Below are 21,659 nucleotides of genomic sequence, written 5' to 3' on the forward strand. Positions count from 1 at the left end.
AAAAGGCAAACATAAAAAGCGATGGAAAGACAACAAAAAAGAATAGATTGGCCTGTTATTGAATGAAATTATATCAAAGGCAAAAGAAGAATGGGGAAAGATGGTCAACGGATCATGTGTGGTGCCCCAACAGTTCAACAGACTAAGGGCCTAAGCCCTAAGGGATAGGTGAAGATGTGTCTATGCGTGCAAAGAAAAAAACGGAAATAATTTGTATTCTCTCCCACCCCCACCCCCACCCCCAAAGCAGAAACAAATTGTGGCTACCCCCATGAATTCTACTTACATTTCGAAATCGACTCTATTTATATCATTATACACCAGTGTTGACTAACCTACGACCCGCAGGACACACCCGACCCGTTACGCTGTGCTGTATGGCCCTCTTGAGACTTCTGCTCATATTGCATAATGATGCATCAGAGGCTCGATTCCGTGAACTCGAGGATATTTTTTCCTGGAGAACAAATATTTGCCATCACCGTCTTAGACGTTTGAATAGCTAGAGGGAATGAAATGATAATGGGAAGAAATGAAGAAAATGGTAGAGAGTAAAATGAACGAGAAATGAACCAGCTCTCATGCCCATTACAACCTGTCCCGACATGACCAACATATAATTTATCGCCTCAGAACTGGACACAACTGATAGAGAGAACATATGTTCAGAAGCTAAAACTTGGGACCATCAAAACTTGCCCTTGTGGAAAGTCACTTGAGAATGCCAACCATGTCCTTAAAAGCTGCATCGAAAGGACCAAGCTAGACACTGGCCTCGAAACCATTATCTTATATAATACAGACGTTCCTTCAAAAAAGAAGATGATTACGTCCTACGCGTCATGCATATTAACCAATGACTTAAATTCTGCCAAGTCACTGGTTTTCCTGGCTAGCTCAGGCAACCCATTCCACGGTTCGTCTCAGATATAGGATTACTGGTCTAAAACCTCCAACAAAAAATGAGAACAAAGAAGAAGAAATGTCTGTGAGTGTGTGCGTGTGCACATTCACAAAACCAATATGCAAGTGCTGGGATACACAAGAAGCTGACTAAATAGAAAGTAATATAACTGTGCTGTATTCTAAGATAGGAGATGGAGACAGTCAAGAGGAAAGTCTAGAAAATACAACATCAACGAGTCAACACGACTTACACTGGATGAAAGCCTAAGGGACGGCAGACAACACGTTTTGAGAATGGGGCTGATCATCAGAACAGACTTCTAGTGGCTCCTTATGTCCCAAGTGTAACAGACACCCGGTCAGTTGAAGTGGCTGGACAGTAGGTTACAGATGGAATAAGACAACAATATATAAGGAAGTCTGGTAGGTACTGTCGGGATAACTGTTAGGTAGTGAGGAATGCGCTCTGGAATGTCGTCTTGGTGTTTCCGATTTGAACCTTGCTCGCTGCCGTCCTGTGGGATTTTTGGGCTACGATGTAATCTTAAAAGTTCAAGAACATCCGAAACATGTCAAACAAAATGTTTCTACTTCCAATTATTTAAGTAGGCCTACGGTGCCTATACATCTTCTAAAGAGTAAATAATTACGTCCAATGCGTATCTGCTAAGTCATTGTAAATCAATTCGTTCCAAAATATTAACCAGTTAAACCAGCATTAGATCTAACAAGATTGCGTAAGGACCACGTAAATATAGATCTATTTAACTCTCCTAAAAATAAAAACAATATTAGACATTCCTATGCTTTTCTACTCTTCTGCTTTTAAAAATTAAAGTTGATATATTTTTTTTTAATAGGAATTATTCCCCTTTCATTGATAAGCGCCCCCTCAGTTGTCAGCCATCATCAAAAAGTTGTTGTCGTTTGTTTTTCCTTGTCAATGGCTTGAAATGATTTCTGGTTTAGATGTTTATGCTTAGATAATGAGATAAAGTCTAACTTGTTTCCTAATTTCAAGGATTCATGGAATATCGGACTATTGTTTATAACGCAGCAAGAGACGGAAAATTAGGCCGTCTACGTGTCTTCTTAGACCAACGATCAAGAGATGAGGTTTCCATGTTAATTCACTCAAAAACAAATGGTGCTACTCCACTTATTATGGCCGGTAGAAATGGACATCTTGATGTGGTCAAATATCTAGTAGAACATTGTAAAGCTGAAATTGAGCAAGTGGGCTCTGTGACTTTTGACGGAGAGACTATTGAAGGTGCTCCTCCGCTGTGGTGTGCAGCGGCAGCAGGGCACCTCAATATTGTAAAATATTTGGTGGAGCATGGTGCCAATGTCAATAAAACTACCTTTACCAATTCAACACCACTGAGAGCAGCTTGTTTCGATGGGCATTTCGCTATAGTTAAATATTTAGTGGAACAAAAAGCTGACATTGAAATAGCCAATCGGCATGGTCATACCTGCCTAATGATATCATGTTATAAAAAGCATTTACAAATAGTTGAATATTTGCTGAAGCTCAAAGCTCAGGTCAACAGGAAAAGTATAAAAGGTTTGTTCATAGCCTTTTGGGCATTTAGGTGTATTCTACCTGTACAGGGGATGAACTGAAAGAGATTCTTTTTATCAGTCTAACTGAATTTTGAGGGGGTTGGGTGTTACCCCTGACACACTCATACATACAGTGTTGAACTTCACTTTCAAGTGTTCTAGACTAGATCCACAAAGTAGATTTACATGTAGTTACTGCAATAGTCATGTTTTTGTTAATCAATAAAATTTGATACTTCTGCAGTTTAGTGCAATTTTACTTTAGGTCATTTGTTACTATGGCTGACTATTAATGAGGGTGTCATTTAGCCATCACAATGACCAACCACTTTTACATTCCCCTATTAATGTCAGATACACATTAAAGTTAGGTAGACTCAAAATCCCAAAATTCAGAATCCCAATCTTCACTGAATTGAACCTAAGACATTTCAGCCATTCAAAATTTTGATTTATTTATTTATTAATATAATTATAAAGTTTACCAAAACTTGTTGCAATAGAAATAATTTTTTTTTTTTAAAGTTTGAATTCAGAACTTTTTTTTTTTCTCTATGATTAGATTTAATATTTGTCTTTTTAAAAAAGTCTATTTTTGGTAGTAATATAGATCTTAGTGTTATTTCCTTTGAACAGGAGGCTACATTTTGCAATGCCAAAGCTATATAAACAAATTTGTTTGCAATATACTGTTTATATAGTAATTATATACCTCTACATATTATATATATGTGTGTTTTTGTGTGTCCCCAATATTGTTGAAGTACACCGTACTGGTGGCATCCTTGTAGAGGTTCTGGATAGCTTTAATTATGCTTTTATTTATGTTGTACCTTTCCATTGTCACCCAGAGTCAGAGTGCCCCGTGCCATACTTGAACAAAAGCTTTCTTTAAATCTAAAGACATGGAAAAGATTCTCTTGGTGTTGGTGGTATTTTTCACTGAGTATTCTGAGATTTAGGATTTTTTATGTTGTGCTGCGACCTTGTCTAAAGCCCACTTGTTCTTCTGATATAATTTTGTCTGCTATTGGTGGTTTTAGCCGATTTAATGTAATTTTTAACAGTACTTTGCTGGTATATATATGCCTATTGTAATCGCTAGTTAAATTTGGCGCTTTAATGTGCAACCATTTTTAAGTGTAAACTGTATCCTAGGCAATATACAGTCTTGTGCATAGGCAAAGCTTCAACAACACCAAAAGAGCTCTTGAAACTGTCTTAGGGTCCTAGGTCTCTTTTTCCAACATGGAGTACTATTTTTATTCATCCACTCTTGTATATTTATTCTGTAACTAGTTTTGTGTTTAAATAAAATATATATTCTTTAAAAAGACTCGATTTAAAAAAGCAACCCTCCTTTCCCTTCTTTTTTCTTCCAATCTTAAAAATGAAAGAATTCTAAAGGATTTTTCTAAAGTGTCATTTAATAAATATAGCCTTACTAAATTTATATTTAGTTAAAAAAAATTCTTTGCGTGCGCTTGATTTTACTTTTAAAAAATAAAATTTTTTTTTTAAAATTAAACTTATAATCGACAAAGTTTTAAAATAAAAAAAAAAATATTTTTATTTGTAAAGCTATATTGATAATGATTTCTATGACATTTGTTAATTAAAAAACAAATTTCAATTTAATATCCTCATGCTTCTTAATTTTTAGTATTGCCTTGTCTTCTGTTTCAACTTGAAATTTGTTAAGCAGGATGTGGTAGCTAAGTTTTAGAGAATTCATATCCTGAGTCAAGACCTCCAGATAAATGAGACTCCATTCCCAATATATGTTCCTTTTGATAATATCTTAGCTCCATTAAGTTGAAATAACTACCTAAAAATTGAAATCAATTGGCAATAAGAATATTTTTATGGCTAATCCTGACAATACAAAAGTCTTGTTTGACCAGCTCTTCTTTCACATGCCTTACAGTCATAATTATCTTAATAAAAATTGCTCCATCCAGCATTGCAATCTATGGGGCAAATGATTTTTACTATAAAGCTAAATCTTTTTCTGGCCAACAGTTAACAAATTGTTGTTATGTGTTTAACAGTTAACGAGGGTATCATGTTGCCAGCACAATGACCAACTGTCTTTTACTTCCCCAAGAAAATGTCAGGTATTCAATAGAGTTGGTTGGATTTAGGGGCATCCTAAATATCCAATAGTTCAAATTCCTAGTCATCAGGATTCAAACTTGTAGACCAATTACTTTCTCACTTAGCCTCTGTTGCCTCCTCTCCAGATAAGAAACCACCCAAAAAAATGACTTTTTTTTTCTTTCTAGTGATGATGATGATGATGTTGTTTTCTTCGGTAGGTAACACTGCTCTTCATGATTGTGCAGAGTCTGGCAGTCTGGAGATAATGAAACTTTTACTGAAGCATGGTGCTGTCATGGTTAAAGACCACTACCAGATGACCCCACTAATGGCAGCCGCAGTAGCTGGCTTTCACCAGATTGTAGAGTACCTCATCTCTCGTGCTGAATGCTCTCGGTTAGAGAAAATTGAAGCTCTAGAGCTCTTGGGTGCAACATATATAGATAGAAAGCGAGATAATCTAGCAGCCCTAGAAGTCTGGCATAGAGCCTTGAAACTTCGGTTTGAAGATGGGCAAAAGCCTTTGCCTAAACCTAAAAATGTGAAACCTGTTGAAGCTTATGAATTTGCCGTAGAGGCTCATTCGAGCAGCATGCTAGATGAAATAGTGTCAGATCCAGATGAAATGAGGATGCAAGCTCTGTTGGTACGAGAAAGAATCCTAGGGCCTGCACATCCAGACACTTCATACTATATCCGTTATCGTGGGGCTCTGTATGCGGACATGGGCAACTTCGACCGCTGTATTTCTCTGTGGATGTATGCATTAGAAATGCAGCAGAGTGCTCTGGAGCCAGTCAGCCCTATGACTCAATCCAGTTTCTTGTCTTTTGCTGAATTGTTTTCCTTCATGACCTCAGAGTGGAGAGGAAAGGACTTATTTTCTTGTCTCAAGTTTCAGAACATTATGGCTGTTTTGCAGCGGGCAGTGGAAGAAGTACAACGAGCCATCGCTTGTGGAAAAACCCAGAAAACAGTCACAGGGGATGCAGAAAACCGAAACCTCTCTAACCTTAAAAGGCTAATGGTCATTGTGTTACATTTGCTGTGTCTAATGACCAGGCTAGAACTGTTATTGTCAGTGGATGACAAGCTAGATTTTAGAAAAATTGTGTACCGTTTAGTTCGTATGGCTCCCTTGGGAATAAAGAGGAGCACCCTCTTACATCTTGCATGCACGCGGGACACAACAGACGTTGGACGATATCCTATATGTAAATTTCCTAGTCTAGACGTCATCAACCTTCTTATCGAGGTTGGAGCAGACACAAATGCCCTGGATGAGGACGGCAACTCCCCACTTCATATTGCTGCTAAAGATATGCCGCTGGATCGGCAGGTGATCAAGGTGCTGGTGGAGAGTGGCAGCCACATAGATGCTTGCAACAACAGAGGCGACACAGCCCGGGAGCTGTTACAGACTGTACCATTACATAGTATTGTCCCACCTCTCAAGTTCATGACCCTTCAATGTCTTGCGAGCAGGGAGATTGTCAAAAACAGAATTCCCTACAAAGGGGTCATCGGCCTGGAACTGGAGAAGACAGTAGAGTTGCACCTTTGTAAATTTGATACCATGAAATCTAAAATGGAAGAAAACCTGTGGCCTAGAGAACATGAAAAATGATAATTGTAGCTACTTTAGATCTATTTATTTTTAACTATGAAATGAAGAAAAAGTTTATTATCTGTTTGACCTCACTACTTTGTTTTAATGCATTAGTTGCTCATGTAGATACGAGAAATTTATTTAGCTTAAACAGTTCTTATTTTGCAAGAACTTTTTTTTTCTCATAATACAGACTTTCATAATACAGCATTAAGTATTACATTCATTTTGAATTTTTGTTTTGGTCTACTTTGTAAATGTGAGAAAAACTTAAGAAAGAATACTATATAGCTGGCATTTATATATTTTTCATCAGTTTAAAAACCAATGTTTTGTTCTAATAGTATTTTCATTAATTTTTTTTTTTTTTTTTTGCTGCTCTTCTTTTTTAATTATGTTAAAACCTAAGTTTGCTAATATTAGCTTGCGCATGGTATGAGGCCAGACTCATAAATAACTAAACTTTCTAAACTAAGAAATGTGATAAATGTACATTTTTTTCTCTCACTTAAACTGATTTTTTAGTACCGGTATTTGAATGCATGTGTTTGAGTGCATCTCTATAGATTTAAATGTTTGTTTTGTTTGTAATATGGTAGTTTTCTTAAATAATGCTTTGTTAAATATGCATGGAGTTGTTGTTGTTTTTTTCACCATTTTTTGTTTTTATTTTACACATTGGCATCATAATAACCAATTTAATAGATATGTGTTGTTGTTTTTTTTCTAATATACCAATACCGGTAATTTTGGGAGTTATTTAATATTAGACCTTCAAAAGTCTAAAAATCTGCAAAACTTTGTTCTGGAGACTTAAATAAAACTTCAGTTTACAATGAACTGTTCACAACGGAATTGTCCATTTTATTTAATTCTAACAGATTTTAGTTAGACTCACAGTACCGGTAGTGAATATATATATTTTATTGTGAAAGATGATAGTCTAATAGCCCAGAAATAATACCTTTATATTTTAAGCCAGTCCATGCCAGAATTTCTGTTTAATTTAATAATAAATAAAAAAACAAACTAAATGTACTTTTTGAAATCGTAGTTTCATTCTTCTCAGTTTTTCAAGCTAGGTAACCTAAGGTAAAAAGTAGTTTTTCACAGAATTGCTGGACATTCAACTTATTTAAACATAATCATTGGTATAATAAACTCAAAAAGCAATGACTAAGCTTATCTTATGAGAATTTCTGTTTCAAATTAATTAGTGTAAAAGGATAATGTGCCTGTCATCAATTGATTACAGTACTGGTTGTACTGGGCAGTTAGCTTTTGTCTAAATACTTATCACAATACTGACAATATTGTAGGTGATGCTATTTTGGGATATGACTCCATATATATTTATATACATATATAAATAGCCCATTCTTATATGTGGGTAAAAGTAATGTCTAATATATGAGGAAAACATTGAATGCACTAGTGAATTTAAATGTAAACTAAACTTTAAGGTTTCATTTGTGTATACAAATCGGCCATACTAATCATTTTTTTATCTGTCTTTAAGCCCCACCTCGTAAATCGACACTCCCTAACAGTCCAAGACAGGTTTAAATTAAGTTAATAACTTAGTAAATGTTTAGATGTTTGTTTTGTTTTTTGTTTAAATAGCCATAGATCTACATTATCTTTTATTTATTTACTTGGTAAAAAACCTAGACTGACATTTCATACCTTTTCTTAATTTATAATTTAATCTTGTCAAGCATTTATCTATCCTTATATTACATTTTTATATAATTTATTTATAATTAATTATTTCTTAATTTTTTAAACTTATTTTTGTTTATAATGTTTTCAAATTTCTAGAGTATATTTTTATTTTGCTTTAAAGACCATTCACAAAGTTAAGTATGGTCATTTGCTCTTTCATAACAAAATCTCTCGCCAGTTCTTTATCATTTTTACTAACACAGCAAGAAATGTAGTCAATTTATTCATTAACTAGTTTTATTAAGTGATTTTGGCTTAATTTATTTTGTACTAAAAGTCTAATAATACAACAGCCTTATCAATATTGATATTATTTAGCAATTTCAAACATGCAAATCTTTTGTAGCTATCAGTTGTCCATGACATAGATTGTATGCCAAGGGGTGCAATACTTATAAAATGGAGCTATTTCAACATAGGAATGATAGGATTAGGGAATTTTTTTTTTTTGTCCGCCCAGGGGATTTTTTTGTTTTTCTGTGTCCGCTAACATAGCAACAACAAGGCATTAGAATATTTCTTACATTAAATCTCAACAACTGTTGAATAATGCTTTTCGATTCAAAAGATCTATTATTTTATCTTGAAAAAAAAATCAAATTAACCTTCTTTTTTTTTTCCTGATTCTATTTAATTCATTTAATTTACTTGTTTATATTTTGAAACAATGTATGATAACAAATGTCAAGTAGACACTTAAGGAAGGTATTTTTATAAATGATTTGTTTCAGTATTTTTTTTTTTGTGTGGTTCTAATGTTGTATTTACAAGTTTGAGGTGGCTTATAGTTAGTAACACTGGTACATTTAGTTGTACTGATGGACTGCTTTTCCTGATATTTTGTGTTATAACTTGAATGTGTGATCATCATCTTTTTATTATTACCAAAATTTTTGCAAATGTCATAAAAAATGACCTAGGTGTCCTAGATATATGTCTGTTTCTTTTATGAAATAGCTTTATCTTTGAATTATTAGAATGTTTTTTCTTTCATATTGTAGTTGGAAGTTTCATGATTTCAGCCATTGCCACAATTTGGGATTAATTTTAATAAGTGGTTGGAGGAGGCAGAAAACATTCGTCTAGAATGTCACCTAGATTTAATCAAAGCTAGGTCATCTTCTTGTCTGCCCTTGACTAATCTGAATCATATACTTTTATTTCTATGATGTTATTAAGTTTGTGATAGTTATACATTTGTTTATTTCATTTTAAGAAAGAGCACAATTGTATCTTAGGGTGATGATAGTGTTGCCATAGAAACATGTTTATTCAGCAACTATTGTGAATAAATCAATCATAGATGTAAACTAAACTATCGATTCAATTGGAGAATGATTTAAAAAACCTGTGTTTTAGATTGATTTCATGAGGATTGTTTGTAGTTGGTGACTATCTAGCAACTTGTTGTTACATTTGATTAGAGAAAAAGATTGAAATGATGTTGCATTAAAGAAAAACAAACAGCAATATAAGTGTTTGTCTTTGTCTGATGTTAATGAAATAAAAACATAATTGTGATTTTCAAATTTCAAATGCTTTCAAATAAATAAAAAATGAAATTTATTTATTTCCTGACATTTTTTTTTGGTTTTGTTTTTGAAAGTTTGTAATTTTGTTTTTCATTTTATTTTAATTGTGTGTGTGTGTGTTTTCTTCTCAAATTATTGCGATACAAATTTGTGCAATGGTTTAATAAAATGAATTTGTTTTATAAATGAGTAGACAAAATTTAAAGTTTCCTTTTTTTAAAAATCAAGTTTCAAAGGCTCTCAGTTTAACGTACAAAGTGAATACGGAACAACAAACATTTTGTACTGGAAATCATTTTTTCCTTTAAAATTTAGAAACCAGAATTTTTTTTTTACAGTATAATCAACTCTGTAGAGTAAGTTTCCTTATCATAATTAGATTGTAATTTTAAATTATTGCCAGAAAAGAACTATTTTATAAACAAATAAGTAATGAGTGTGGTTTAACTTTGAAGTATAAGAAAATGTAAAAATGATTAAACTTTAAAATAAAACAAACTTTAAGACGTCATCTACTATTTTTACATTTAAAAGCGAACTACTTCACTTCTGACTTTTTCTTAACATGTCACTATAGGAAATAAATAAAAAAAATTCCCTATAGATCTAGTAGCTTTCTTTTCAATTTTACAGTAAGGAAATAACTTCTTATAGCATTATATAATCTGTGCTATCTGCCAATAATTGTTTTCATGATCAAATGTTTGTGTTTCTTATGTTCTGGTTAACAATCAATTGAAGTTTTTACAAATGTGTTGTTGGTTTTTTGTTTATCACTTTTGATAATGTTCTGTTCTTTGTATGCTTTCATAATAGTAAAGTATATTAAATTCTGTACTTGTTTCAACTCAGAAAGCAACAGAGTTTTCCTTCCTTGCTCTATCCCCTACTGTGTGATGAATTGTATAGCATTGAGTGGCATTCAGCATTGCAAGGTTGAAATGAATCCATTGTCATCAGAGATCATTTAGCTCATCTTAACATGTAACAAGTAATAATGATGTATCATGTATGACATCAGTGTAATGATGTCTCCACATGGACTTTGTGGAGACCAATTTGTAATTTAAGTGACAACCCTCTAGTGTTTGGTTTTATTTTTTTGCTCGAATTCTGAATTTTTCCCTTTCATGCAATTATGAAAATTAAATGTATTTTAAACACTAGCATTTTTTTATGTGTGTGTGTCAATAATTTTGTCTTGTGTTTAGTCCAGATATTTTGTGAAAGGATACGCTCTGTGTCTTCAAAGGGAAACGAAGGAGTCAGCATGTTAAAGAAAATAATGTTCATAACACTGTAACTAGGCACCAAAGAAATAAAATTATCAAGTAAAGATACACAGTAGAACAGGAAGCATTACTCACAAAGGCAAAGATTAGCCTAAAAGATATATAGATATCAGAGGCAAAAGCTGGTTGCCTTCAGCAGAGAGGATAGGAGTGCCTTGATTGTGTGCACCGAGATCAATTAACAGGTTGATATATATATATTTATATATAACTTCATAATGTAGATTTGAGAAAACTGAAAGTTTTCAGAATACTTGATTTATAATCATTTTCAGATTTCTATATAGCAAGGCTCAGAGCCAATCCCAGAAAATGATTCACTCTTTCAAGGAAGATGATTTTTCTTCAGATGAGACAATCAATATGTGTAGAACAGTGTTACTTAAACTTTTACCGGTGGCGCCCCCAGCTGGGGACCTGGAAGAGAATGTAATGAAAAAGAAACAGAAAGATATATAACACAGTTTTCCAGTTTTAGTTAGTATTGATATTTAAACTATGTTTACAAACCATTTATGTAGTTAATGTTTATTAATAAAACTAGGACAATCAGTGTTGTTTCATATCATTGAAATTTATTGATAAACTTTGTCAAGACAAGAATTTAAAGAAACAGGGAACTAGATATTGATTCGATGTGAAACAAATGAAAACCTTACTACTAGCAAAACTTAACTATGAAAATATTCCTGATTCTGTTAGTCTATGTGTAAAATTAACAATAACAACATTTTGTATGTATAGTGGATGACAATAATGATTTTTTATGTAAGGAATAAGTATACATTGAACTAAATCAAAGATCCTCAAACTGAGGCCTGTGGGACACATCCAGCCTGTGATGTGCTGCGATCCAGCCCACAATGTGTCCTGCAGCCATGAGAATTGGTTCCTATGGACCCTGAAGATTTTATTATTATGTGGCCCCTGACACACGGAAATTTATTTTGCCCCCAGAATGAAACGTTTGGACACCCATGGACTAATGTAAAATAAAGTTCTTTGATCACTAAGAATTAGTACCTGTCGAGACTTTAAAGTGCTTCCAAGAGTTTAGTATGATAAAGAGGAAGACTATCTTCTCATCTGTTAGTGAAGCTAGAATGAAATAAACTCTCTTAAGATTGGAAACATCCGCTACTTTTAAGACTAAGAGTCCAGTATAATCAGGTCGCCTGCTGTGCAGCGCCCCGGAAGTAGTCTGTCATGAGCTCTAGCCATTAAATACTCTGTAAAGTACACACAAAAAAAGACAAGTAGCTACAGATTTACAAACTTGCAGCATTTGTCACCTTATTGTTTCACATTAATGATGCAACTGTTTTCAGGGCGATGGAAATTCAAAATAACAACTGAAGACTCAGTAAAATCCACAGGTCTTATAAAATACTGGCTTAATGGTAAAGAGGACAATAATTAGTAAAAACAAAAGGGCACATCACACACTGTAACAAACCTTAAAGATTAATTAAGAGCCATCAGAAGCAACAGGGCAAACAAACAAAAAAAAGATATATAAATGAAAGGCAATCGCCAAGGTGAAACTAAAAAGTTGGAGTGTGAATTACAGGCATTATGAGAAAATGATGATTTTTGTCCAGAATCAAGATGATTTTTGTCTAGAATCAATTTTTATGTCTTAAATGAAGCAAAACTTTGTATGGCTCATTACCAGTGGCAAGTCAAATTTTAAAACTTTTTTATCCCCTTGTGATGACCCTAACCCTGTAGTGACAATTCAGTACATAGACATAAAAATAACTAGAAAATGTATTTGGCATAGAAAAAAAAGACACAAAAAAAATTCTATGACCAACAACAGAAACTAGATAATTAGTTCAAACAGCAAACATAATTAAATCCTTACAAATAGAGCAAGCCAATTAAGCTGTAATATCTTCTGGATTTGATGGATTGTTACAGTCACAAACATAAAAAATTATTTTGATACTAAGTTATATGTTATAAATACAAAATATATTTATAAAGTATAACATCAAAACATGTTTTTTAATTAGCAAAACTTTAGTAAAACTTATTTAAACATTGTTTTTTTCTTGACCAACAACATTCACATGTTACTATTTCTTACAGTCAATGTGGAATCTATAAATAACATTTAATTCTTGTTTAAAAATTGCAGGATTGGAGAGATTTCATTGAGAGTATTTTTTTTAAAGATTTGGTTTATATGTACACTACTATAAAGCTAGATGAAAATAAATAAACTATGACCACTGGTCACTAAGTACATAATTACACACACATAGGCTAGAAAAGAGAAACTAATGATCCTGTAAAAAGACAACATGTAAAATCTAAGTAACACAGTTTCCAAACAACCTTCTTTTACTCTATAGGCAATACATCTGTTTTAAGAAGGCTGCAAAAGTACACACTATATTAATCATAGGACACACTATTTCTTTTTCACAATGACATTCAAAGGTGTATTACTTTGACCTTGACGGCTTTCAAAAAGAAAAAGTTTCATATCATAGAAAGAAAATTAATTGAATATCTCACTCAGAAATCCAAGCATTCAATCAAATCACTTTTAAGACAGATATTGAAATAGAAAAACATAATTGCTTTCATACTTGAGCTATAATCAATTAGACTCTCAGGGTTTAATTAATAACTTTGGAAGGAAATATTTTTTTAATGCTTTCTATTTCAGAGAAATTTCACAATGCAAAAAAAAATATTTACTAAATAGTAGTCCAAGTACATTTATAAACAAAGATAATAAATTTTTTTAAAAACATTTTTACATTATTAATAATACAATTACTAAGTTGTAAAAAAAAAAACAACACTATGACAGTAAATATTGTGTGTGCCATATCACAATTTTATTTTCTTTATTTAAACATGTCTTTTGATCAGACTCAGATTGATTCAAGTGAATCTAAAAACTAGCCTCACTTTAGTGACAGAAAAACAGTTGGCACTTACAAAAGGAACTAACCCATCTTTTTTGAGCAGCATAAACATTGGACACATCCATCATTTGTTTTTTTTATGTCAAAATGGCCAAAACATGCTCTAATCTGTGATCATTGTTGAAATGATTTAAAATGTTTAAAAAAGCATCAACATATATATAGTTATTCTCAGTAATACAAATGTTGAAAAACTCTACACTGAAAATTTTACTCCTGGATTTCTCACAATAAAACATTACATTCAAACATGTAGTTTTAAAAAATTAGTATACGACTTTAAATTACAGGCTTAAATGAAAAATCTTTTGCTAGCATATAGATTTTAAGTATGTAACAGTATGTCCCTATTCCTAATATTTTTCATTTAAAAAAACAGCATTTTCATAACAATACATTTTCTAGCTCCCCAATGTCACTGCAAGTTCCCCTTATATAAAAAATAATCTTACAATTAAACAAAAAAATTACCAAACAAAATAAAGATTCCATCAATACGAATGACAGGATTTGTAATAGCTGTATACAATTTATGATGTTTAAAATAGAACCATTTTTAGATTTAAATCCCCTGTAGTTTAGCAGGGATGAAAGCAGGAAATAGGCTCCGGACTAGTGATGTCTACAAGGATTTGTTGTTTTTTTTCAAAAGCACAGGAATAATAAGAGGGCTTTATGTCAATTTTTTTATTTTTATTTTGTTAGATTGACTTTTTTTTTTTTGCTGTCTTCACTTAGCAGGATGCAAGCTGACTATGGTTTCAAAGTAGAAAAATCTTTTACATAATTTAAGAAAATCTTGTTTAAAGTTGTTACACAAAGCTTTAAGCATCCTGAAGGATGGAAGATGGAGGCGAAAAGATATGTATTGCCATATTGGGATGCTCGAGTCAGCCAGGAAAACCAGTGAATTGGCAGAGTTTAAGTGATTGATTGACAAGCATGACTACATTGACACAAGAACAAGCGTAGGACTTAATCATCTTCTTTTGTGAAGCAACATCTGTATTTCATATGATATGGTGTAATATATTTATTTTCTATTCTGTGGTTAGATTTAATAGCAATTACTTTTATGATACTGGTAATAAATTAAAACAAAAAGGAAATAACACATCATTTCATCACTCTCTAGAATCAGGCAGGGAACAAATAGCTATCCCACATACATTTCCTCTTTGAAGAGTTACCTCCTACTACATATAAACATTTCCAATTCACATACACATTGAAGAATAACAATAAAAGAAACAACAAGATTAGAAAGCAATGTTTTGGTTAAGTAGAAAACTGAACAAAAGTTTACTTAAAATAACAAGGGAGATCATTATGAAAAACTTGCAGAGAAAATGGTTTTCCGCTTATGATTAAATATTGCAACCTGTTACAGAGGGAAAAAAAATAAGTATTTAAAACACAAATATGTAAAAATAATGACGGTCATGTTTTATGCCTACTAACACAGTACAACAAAAAGTTTTAGAAAGACATTTTTTTTTAAAAAGTTAAAGGCCATTTGAACAATGATAAGAGTAAAATAATTGTTTTGCAATTTTCAGACATTAATTCAGAGATGTATATAATTATACCATAGCACAGTCCTACAAATTCCATCCTGATAGGTAGGGTTCAAACTTAAGATAATCATGACTACTTTGGACAAACATGTCCAGGCAGCTATCCCTCTCAATAGTGAGAACGAACCAATGTACAACATAAGTACAACATATATACATTTCAATATACACTGTTTAAGTTATGTAAAATCTAGTTGGTAAATGCAATACATGAAATTGTAGACATTTACTTTTACTTACATATTATCATGTGAAAAAAAATGAAAATATCCATGGAATTAAAATAAACTAAAGCCAGTGTGTGTTTGAGTCTTATAAAGTAAACAACAAAATGCACAAATAAATACCCCACCCCGCAATAATAAAAAAATATTATTGCAGTTTTAAAAAAAAACAAGCAAAATATTTCAAAAAATACTTTTATTTCAAAAAATAAAGGATAGATGAGGAAAAGAAAAGCACATTTACTGTCATATCTCTCAATATTGCAAGATGTATCTCCCTTTTTCTACAAAAAAAAAAAAGCAAAATAAATTTCTGACCACTAATTAATTAACTTATTGTTTAATTGTTTTCATTGATTCATGTATTGTCTTCGAGGATGAATAATCAAAATTTCAACTAGATGCAAAAATTAGAAGTGGGAGCAATAATATTTACAACATTTGTACCAGATAGACAGAGTAACCTGATATAAACATTGTTAAAAAAAAAAAAAAAAGTTTTAACAAATTTCAAACAATTCAGGTTTAAACATTGGTTGAGAGTTATGGAACACTTACTTTCCATTTTACATGCTGGACTTAATCACCAAAGAAGCTTAACTGTCTCCTCATATCTGTTAGAAGTAGTTTGCAATATTGTCTGTTTCCACCCAGAATTCCTGAATATGTTTTACATTATAAACATCAACAAAGAGAATATATTGGTTTAAATACAATTTTATGTCATCTATAAATAATCTTTCTTAGAATCCTTTGTGAAATGATATTGGTAAAGATTTGTTAATATTGTATCTAGTACATTTAATGAATTAACAGTTGGCAACAAGGTTGTAGTTTTCATTTATCCTATAATGTTCTCTTTTGATCTGTGTCTATAAACTGTCTTTCTCATTCATTACCTTATTTTTTGGAAATATTAAACAAAATGCATAAAAACCAATTGGAAGAAAAAGACTCAGACATTGAAAAAAAGACTTTTTAGAAAACTGACAATGGAATACAGTGTAAATGTAAATGAAGTGTAAATAAGAGTGGTAAATATAATTTATATAAATTATGTTCTATAATAGAAAAAAAACATGATGATATAAATATTAAGGAATGATTTATGAAATGTTTTTAAGCCTTTGAGTATCAACACTGATCTGCTGGGTCTAGAACAGGGGTTCTCAACCTGTGGGTCACGACCCCCTTGGGGTCGATTGACGATTTGCCAGGGGTCGCCAAAGACCATCGAAAAAATGGATTGTTTCTGTCTATTCTTCTATTGCTGTGTGTGTTTGCCGGTTGGGGGGGGGGGGGGTCGCGGCAGTGTGGAGGATTGTAAAAAGGGGTTGCCGAGCATAAAAGGTTGAGAACCGCTGGTCTAGAATATAAAAGACAAAATGACATCCTACAGTAATATCCCCTGACTACTTGTATGAGGAAAAAAGGAGGAAAATGGATCTCTTCATTATTTTACATTACTAACTTATATTGAAAACAAAATTTGGGGACCATCTTATTAGAATTAAATATTGTGACTTAAGTAGGCTACTTGTAGAGTTTATACAATGATGTGAAAATAAATTTAAAAAATCCATATATTATGAGTAACAATATTGAGTAAAAGAAATGGAAAATACTTTAAAAGATATTTCTTACACACAATAAATTGATGATAAAATAGGAAAGTGTATGTATAGGACAGAACTAAAACTTATCTTAGATTATAAATTGCAGATGTTCCTTTAAACTAATGCCTAGAGAAAGTCATTCATCAAGGATAATTAGTATATTGTTGAAAAATGTTTTTCACTAAAAGAACTTAAGTACTATGTGCTAAGAAACTAGTAAAAGTAAAAGCAAAGTTCCCCTTTCAGACCTTGTGCTCTAAAGGGCAGATGATGTAAAGGTCATCTGTTTCTGTGGCCTACGGTTAACTAGGGTGTCATGTAGCCAGCACAAAAACCAACTGCCTTTACTTTTCTCAAACTCTGCCAGGTACCCATTAGAGCTGGGTGGACTCAGAGGCGCTCGAAGATCCCGAAATTAAAAATCTTCACCAGGATTCGAACCCTGGTCCCTTGTTCAGAAGCCAAGCGCTTTACCGCTCAGCCACCCTGCCTCCTAAGAAACTAGTGCTATTAAGTAACTCAAGATGAGATAATTAATGTCATAAAGTACTCAAGATGAGATAATTAATGTCATAAGGAATTAGAGATGAGATAATTAATGTCATAAGGAATTAAAGATGAAATTATTAAATGTCATGAAGTACTAAGGACGAGATAACTTCAGGTTTGGAAGCCAAGTACTTTACCACTCAGCCACTGTGCCTCTCCTTCCATTAACAAAATGTAAATAGCAGATGTGATATTTGACTTGAACTTTTGTTGGAAGAATAGACATTGTAGAGATCTTAGAATATTTATTTTGAAGCTTAGAATACAGAAAAAAAAACACTTGGTGGGAATGGCATCTACAATCATTCCACTAACTCCAGAAAGAACCTATTATAAGGTACGAGAGACCCTTTGATAAAAACGAACTGGCTAGCTATAGTGAACATTCGTAACATAAATTAAGCGTTATACATATATACAATTATGTATGTACGTGTGTGTGTCTAGAAAAACAGAAAAAAAAAAGTTTACCCCTTACCCTTTTTTACCCCCACCCCCTAGAAAAATATTCTGGCTAATGCTAATGTTTACTTTGAAAGAAGAATTATTTCCTCTTCCTGTTCTCAAATAGTTTAGATTGTGATAGAAAATAGTTTACTAAAGAGCAACAAACATGTCAGTACCACATATTGATAAGGATTTTAAAATTGATTCTGTCATAACTGGCTGGCAAGGCCAAGATGCCTTTCATCATAGACTACACTTGGCAAACATTTTATAGCATCGATTTTCGTATTTTAAAAAAAAAATATTTGTATTGTTTGAGGTTCAATTGTATGAGACTTTCCCTCAGGCAAAATGACAAAATAAATTAACATAAACTGGATAGTAACTGTTACAGTTTCCAATCAACAATCTAGTCATTCACTTTGTCTTATTTCATTCTTGAAAAGTCTATTGAAAAAAAAAGTATGTCCTTTAGATATTACTAAGTACTAAAGAAAAACAACTATATGACTGAGATTCATAATAAATGCAATTCTTTGACATGAAGTCTGTACAAGTAAAGTACAAATAAATACAGATAATATCAATGGATGCTATAGTGATCGAATGATAGACCAGCATAAGCTATACAATCCCTTAGTTTCGTTAACAGATGGTCACTTTCATTGTTTGCTAAAAAAGATTTAGTTATTACATATATTAATTGAAGCCATACATCCAAGTAAAATAAAACAGACTAGATTTTCTAAGAATTCACATTAATTCTCAATGCTATCACATTTATTTTAATAATTAAAAATAGGGTAATAGTTTTTTTTTTAATGTTTTCTTGGGATTAAAAAAGAAAATAACAATGATGAGCTAGAAATTTACTCCCCTTGTTTCCAAAAATAAACACTTTCATTGGCTGCTTTTATAGTTATTGAGTAAAAGTTTGGGCCTATGTATTCCTGTTTGGTGGATGCCCTCAGCCAAGTGCCTCTTGGGAAATAGACATTTTTCTTGTATTCATTTTCACAGGTGAATGGTGCAACCATCATATGGTCCCCTACCATGAACTGATCATTGATGACCAGGGCTTGAAGGTCATCGGTGGCGACCCACCACAGGGGTCGGATGATTGGCAGGTCAGGCTGCTCTTTCCACAACTGGGTCATGTTGGGCAGGATTTTTTCATTCCTTACACTTAAAGCCCACTGTAGAGTCTCTTGCATGGTTTTATTTTTCAGTATGGGAATGCTGGGAATTTCCAGCATAGGGAAGAAAATGGCAATTTGCAGCCATCGCATAAACATCTCATCTGTGGTGGAGTTATCAGCCATGCGATCGGCATCAGCAATCAAAAGAGGGAAGCCGCTCAAGCCTAGCATTAAAGAAAATGGAATAGAAGTATTCAGACAATACCTGTCCTCTTGTTTATAGAAGTTCATCCTAACGGGGGTGTATACAGGTAATGGGATAAATCCGGTAGCCAGTTCCAGGACTAAGGAAACATTGCTGAAGGTGGCTAGGTCAAGGTACAGTTTTCTGGTGTATTCCAAATACGTCATGTTTCTATCATAATAGGTAGAGTCTGGAGGAACACTAAGATGAAGAAGCTTTAAGGCGCTGATCTTGTATTCACTGATCAGCCGACCTATGTGACCTTTGAACCATGCTTCAGCTTTAGGATTGGATACGTCCAGGGCAGCCCCTTCTTGTCCCCTCCACCTTATCATTCTTGTGACTATATTCTGACTGTCCCTTACAAAGTAGCCTCTGTCCACGCCTTCCTTGAAATGGGGAGACTTGTAACTGAAAAAGGTCGAGACCGGAAGTATTGGGGAACAATTCAGCCTCTCAGCTTCCCGGAAAAGAGCTTGTATTTGATCGGCATAGTTTGGATCTAGTTCCAGATCTCCAAAATTGCTCTCCCATTCGTCATGCAGCTCCAGCAAGCTACACTGGGATTCATTTCTCCGCAGCTGTGACAAAAGCTCCTGCAAGTTTGACCGAGAGGACAGCGCATGAATGGGTTTAGACAGAAGCAGGTGCTCTTTGTTGTGAGAGAATCCAATGTCCTGCTCTTCTCGGTGCTGCTGTGTAAAGCTGTAGACATCCTTCAAAGAATCACTTTGACATATAGTGTAACGTAGCTGCGTCAAAGGCACTCCAGCCTCCTGAGTCATCAGCTTTGAGCGAATGCAAAACTGTCGTTTGTCCGTCACATTCCAGGAGAAGACAAATGGGAAGCTGGAGTCAAGGAATATGGACACCCCTTGCTGGCCAAACCAAATGGGAACAAGGTTTTCAGACTGCTCCTGAGGATACTCAATGTAAAAGTCCATGTTCTCAATCGTCACATCGTTGATTGGCCATGGCTGGGTCGCATTGGTAAGGTAGCCGAACCAGTTGTAGCGTTGAAGGTAGTAGCAGTCCTCTGCTGGCTTGTTTGGCATCAGACCATCCCACTGGAGCCTATAGCACGAAGACGTGTTGTTGGTGAACCTCTGCACCCTTAGCTCGGCTGTGTCTCTCCAGTGAAGACAGTTCTCTTCGAAGGTCTTGGAGTTGTTGTCCCAGCAGCGGTCGTATTGAGTGGCCTCCAAGGCTCTCCCCATCTCGCCGTAAAGGACGCTGTCCCCCTGACTGTTCTTGACCTCCAAGGACCTTAGTTTGGAAGTCATGATGAAGTCAGCACCAAATCTCAGCGACTCCACGGGGTCTTTGTGGATCAGCCACATCGCAAACAGGCCAAGGGCAATGACTCCAAACATGAAGTAGACAGCTATTTTCATAATACGTCGCTTCCGACGCTTGCTCTCTTGTGCCTGGACGGCCTGTGACAAAATAAAAAAAAAAAATTCAATTAGAAAAAATAAATTGATAAAAGAAAAGTGCAAACTTATAATCAGCAATCTCATTAACAGGTCATGAAGTTTATTTCTAGTCAAGAAAACAGGAATGTGTGCTTTTCAAAATGATCAGCTGGCGCCATTTCAATTTTCTTTATAGTGCACTTTTCTAATTGCTTTTATATAGCGCATCTTTCATGCTAAAGCATGCCAGTGGCGTAGCTATGGTGAAGGGATGGCGGGGGGAGAGAATTTCAAAATCCCCCAAGTCCCCCACTTGAGGGGGCCCCCAAATGAGTGTTCAAAATTATTTTTTTTTTACATTAAATATTACCCCATTATCTCATGTCATGGTGTCGAATGTCAAAATGCATGAACTCCTAAAGAGGTTAAGCCCCCCGAAATGATGGCCAATTTCTAGCTACGCCACTGAAGCATGCTCAGTAAATTTGGTTCAATCGCATTTGGGGACCAGTATGAAAGGGAGTGTTTGTGAGAAGGCTTCCATGCTGACTTTAGGCTCTCGGCTAACACATCTTGAATCAGGATTCGAACTCGAGCCCCCTTGATGGTAGCCAAACAGTTTCAGCCACTTAGCCCCACATCCCTAGTACTGTTCATTTCGTTCGTGTGGAAGGGAAGAATTCAAATACAACTTAACTCGATCAATCAGTAATTTCAAGTGGAAAGAAAATTCAATAAACCAATTGAAGAAAAAAAAGTTCAACTAGTTT

The 21,659-nt window shown here is 33.7% G+C and overlaps 2 protein-coding genes across 5 annotated transcripts in view; one reads left to right on the top strand and one right to left on the bottom strand.

Annotated features, from left to right (window-relative positions):
* Positions 1 to 1,787: 1,787 nt before the first annotated feature.
* LOC106063123 (protein fem-1 homolog C-like) lies at positions 1,788 to 10,610 on the top strand. The gene is made up of 2 exons (XM_013221439.2): positions 1,788 to 2,476; positions 4,794 to 10,610. Exons 1-2 carry the CDS (start codon positions 1,933 to 1,935, stop codon positions 6,200 to 6,202), a joined length of 1,953 nt encoding a protein of 650 aa, XP_013076893.1. The 5' UTR covers positions 1,788 to 1,932; the 3' UTR covers positions 6,203 to 10,610.
* A 924-nt stretch (positions 10,611 to 11,534) lies between these two features.
* Positions 11,535 to 21,659, bottom strand: part of LOC106063124 (myogenesis-regulating glycosidase-like) — a 50,504-nt gene continuing 40,379 nt past the window's right edge. For all 4 annotated transcript variants that reach the window (XM_056017627.1, XM_056017623.1, XM_056017634.1 and 1 more), the window contains one exon: positions 11,535 to 20,910. In XM_056017627.1, coding sequence (XP_055873602.1) covers positions 18,961 to 20,910 — 1,950 coding nt within the window. In that variant the 3' untranslated portion in view covers positions 11,535 to 18,960. The remainder of the gene's footprint in view (positions 20,911 to 21,659) is intronic.

This window comes from Biomphalaria glabrata, chromosome 1 (assembly GCF_947242115.1).
Source record: "Biomphalaria glabrata chromosome 1, xgBioGlab47.1, whole genome shotgun sequence".
Taxonomy (NCBI): Eukaryota; Metazoa; Mollusca; class Gastropoda; family Planorbidae; genus Biomphalaria; species Biomphalaria glabrata.

What these genes read in the sequence shown, in the direction of transcription:
- LOC106063123 (XM_013221439.2), top strand. Translation starts at nt 1,933, where the DNA reads ATGGAATATCGGACTATTGTTTATAACGCAGCAAGAGACGGAAAATTA. An exon ending in CAACAGGAAAAGTATAAAAG is followed by an intron (nt 2,477 to 4,793) that starts GTTTGTTCATAG and finishes TTTCTTCGGTAG; the next exon opens with GTAACACTGCTCTTCATGAT.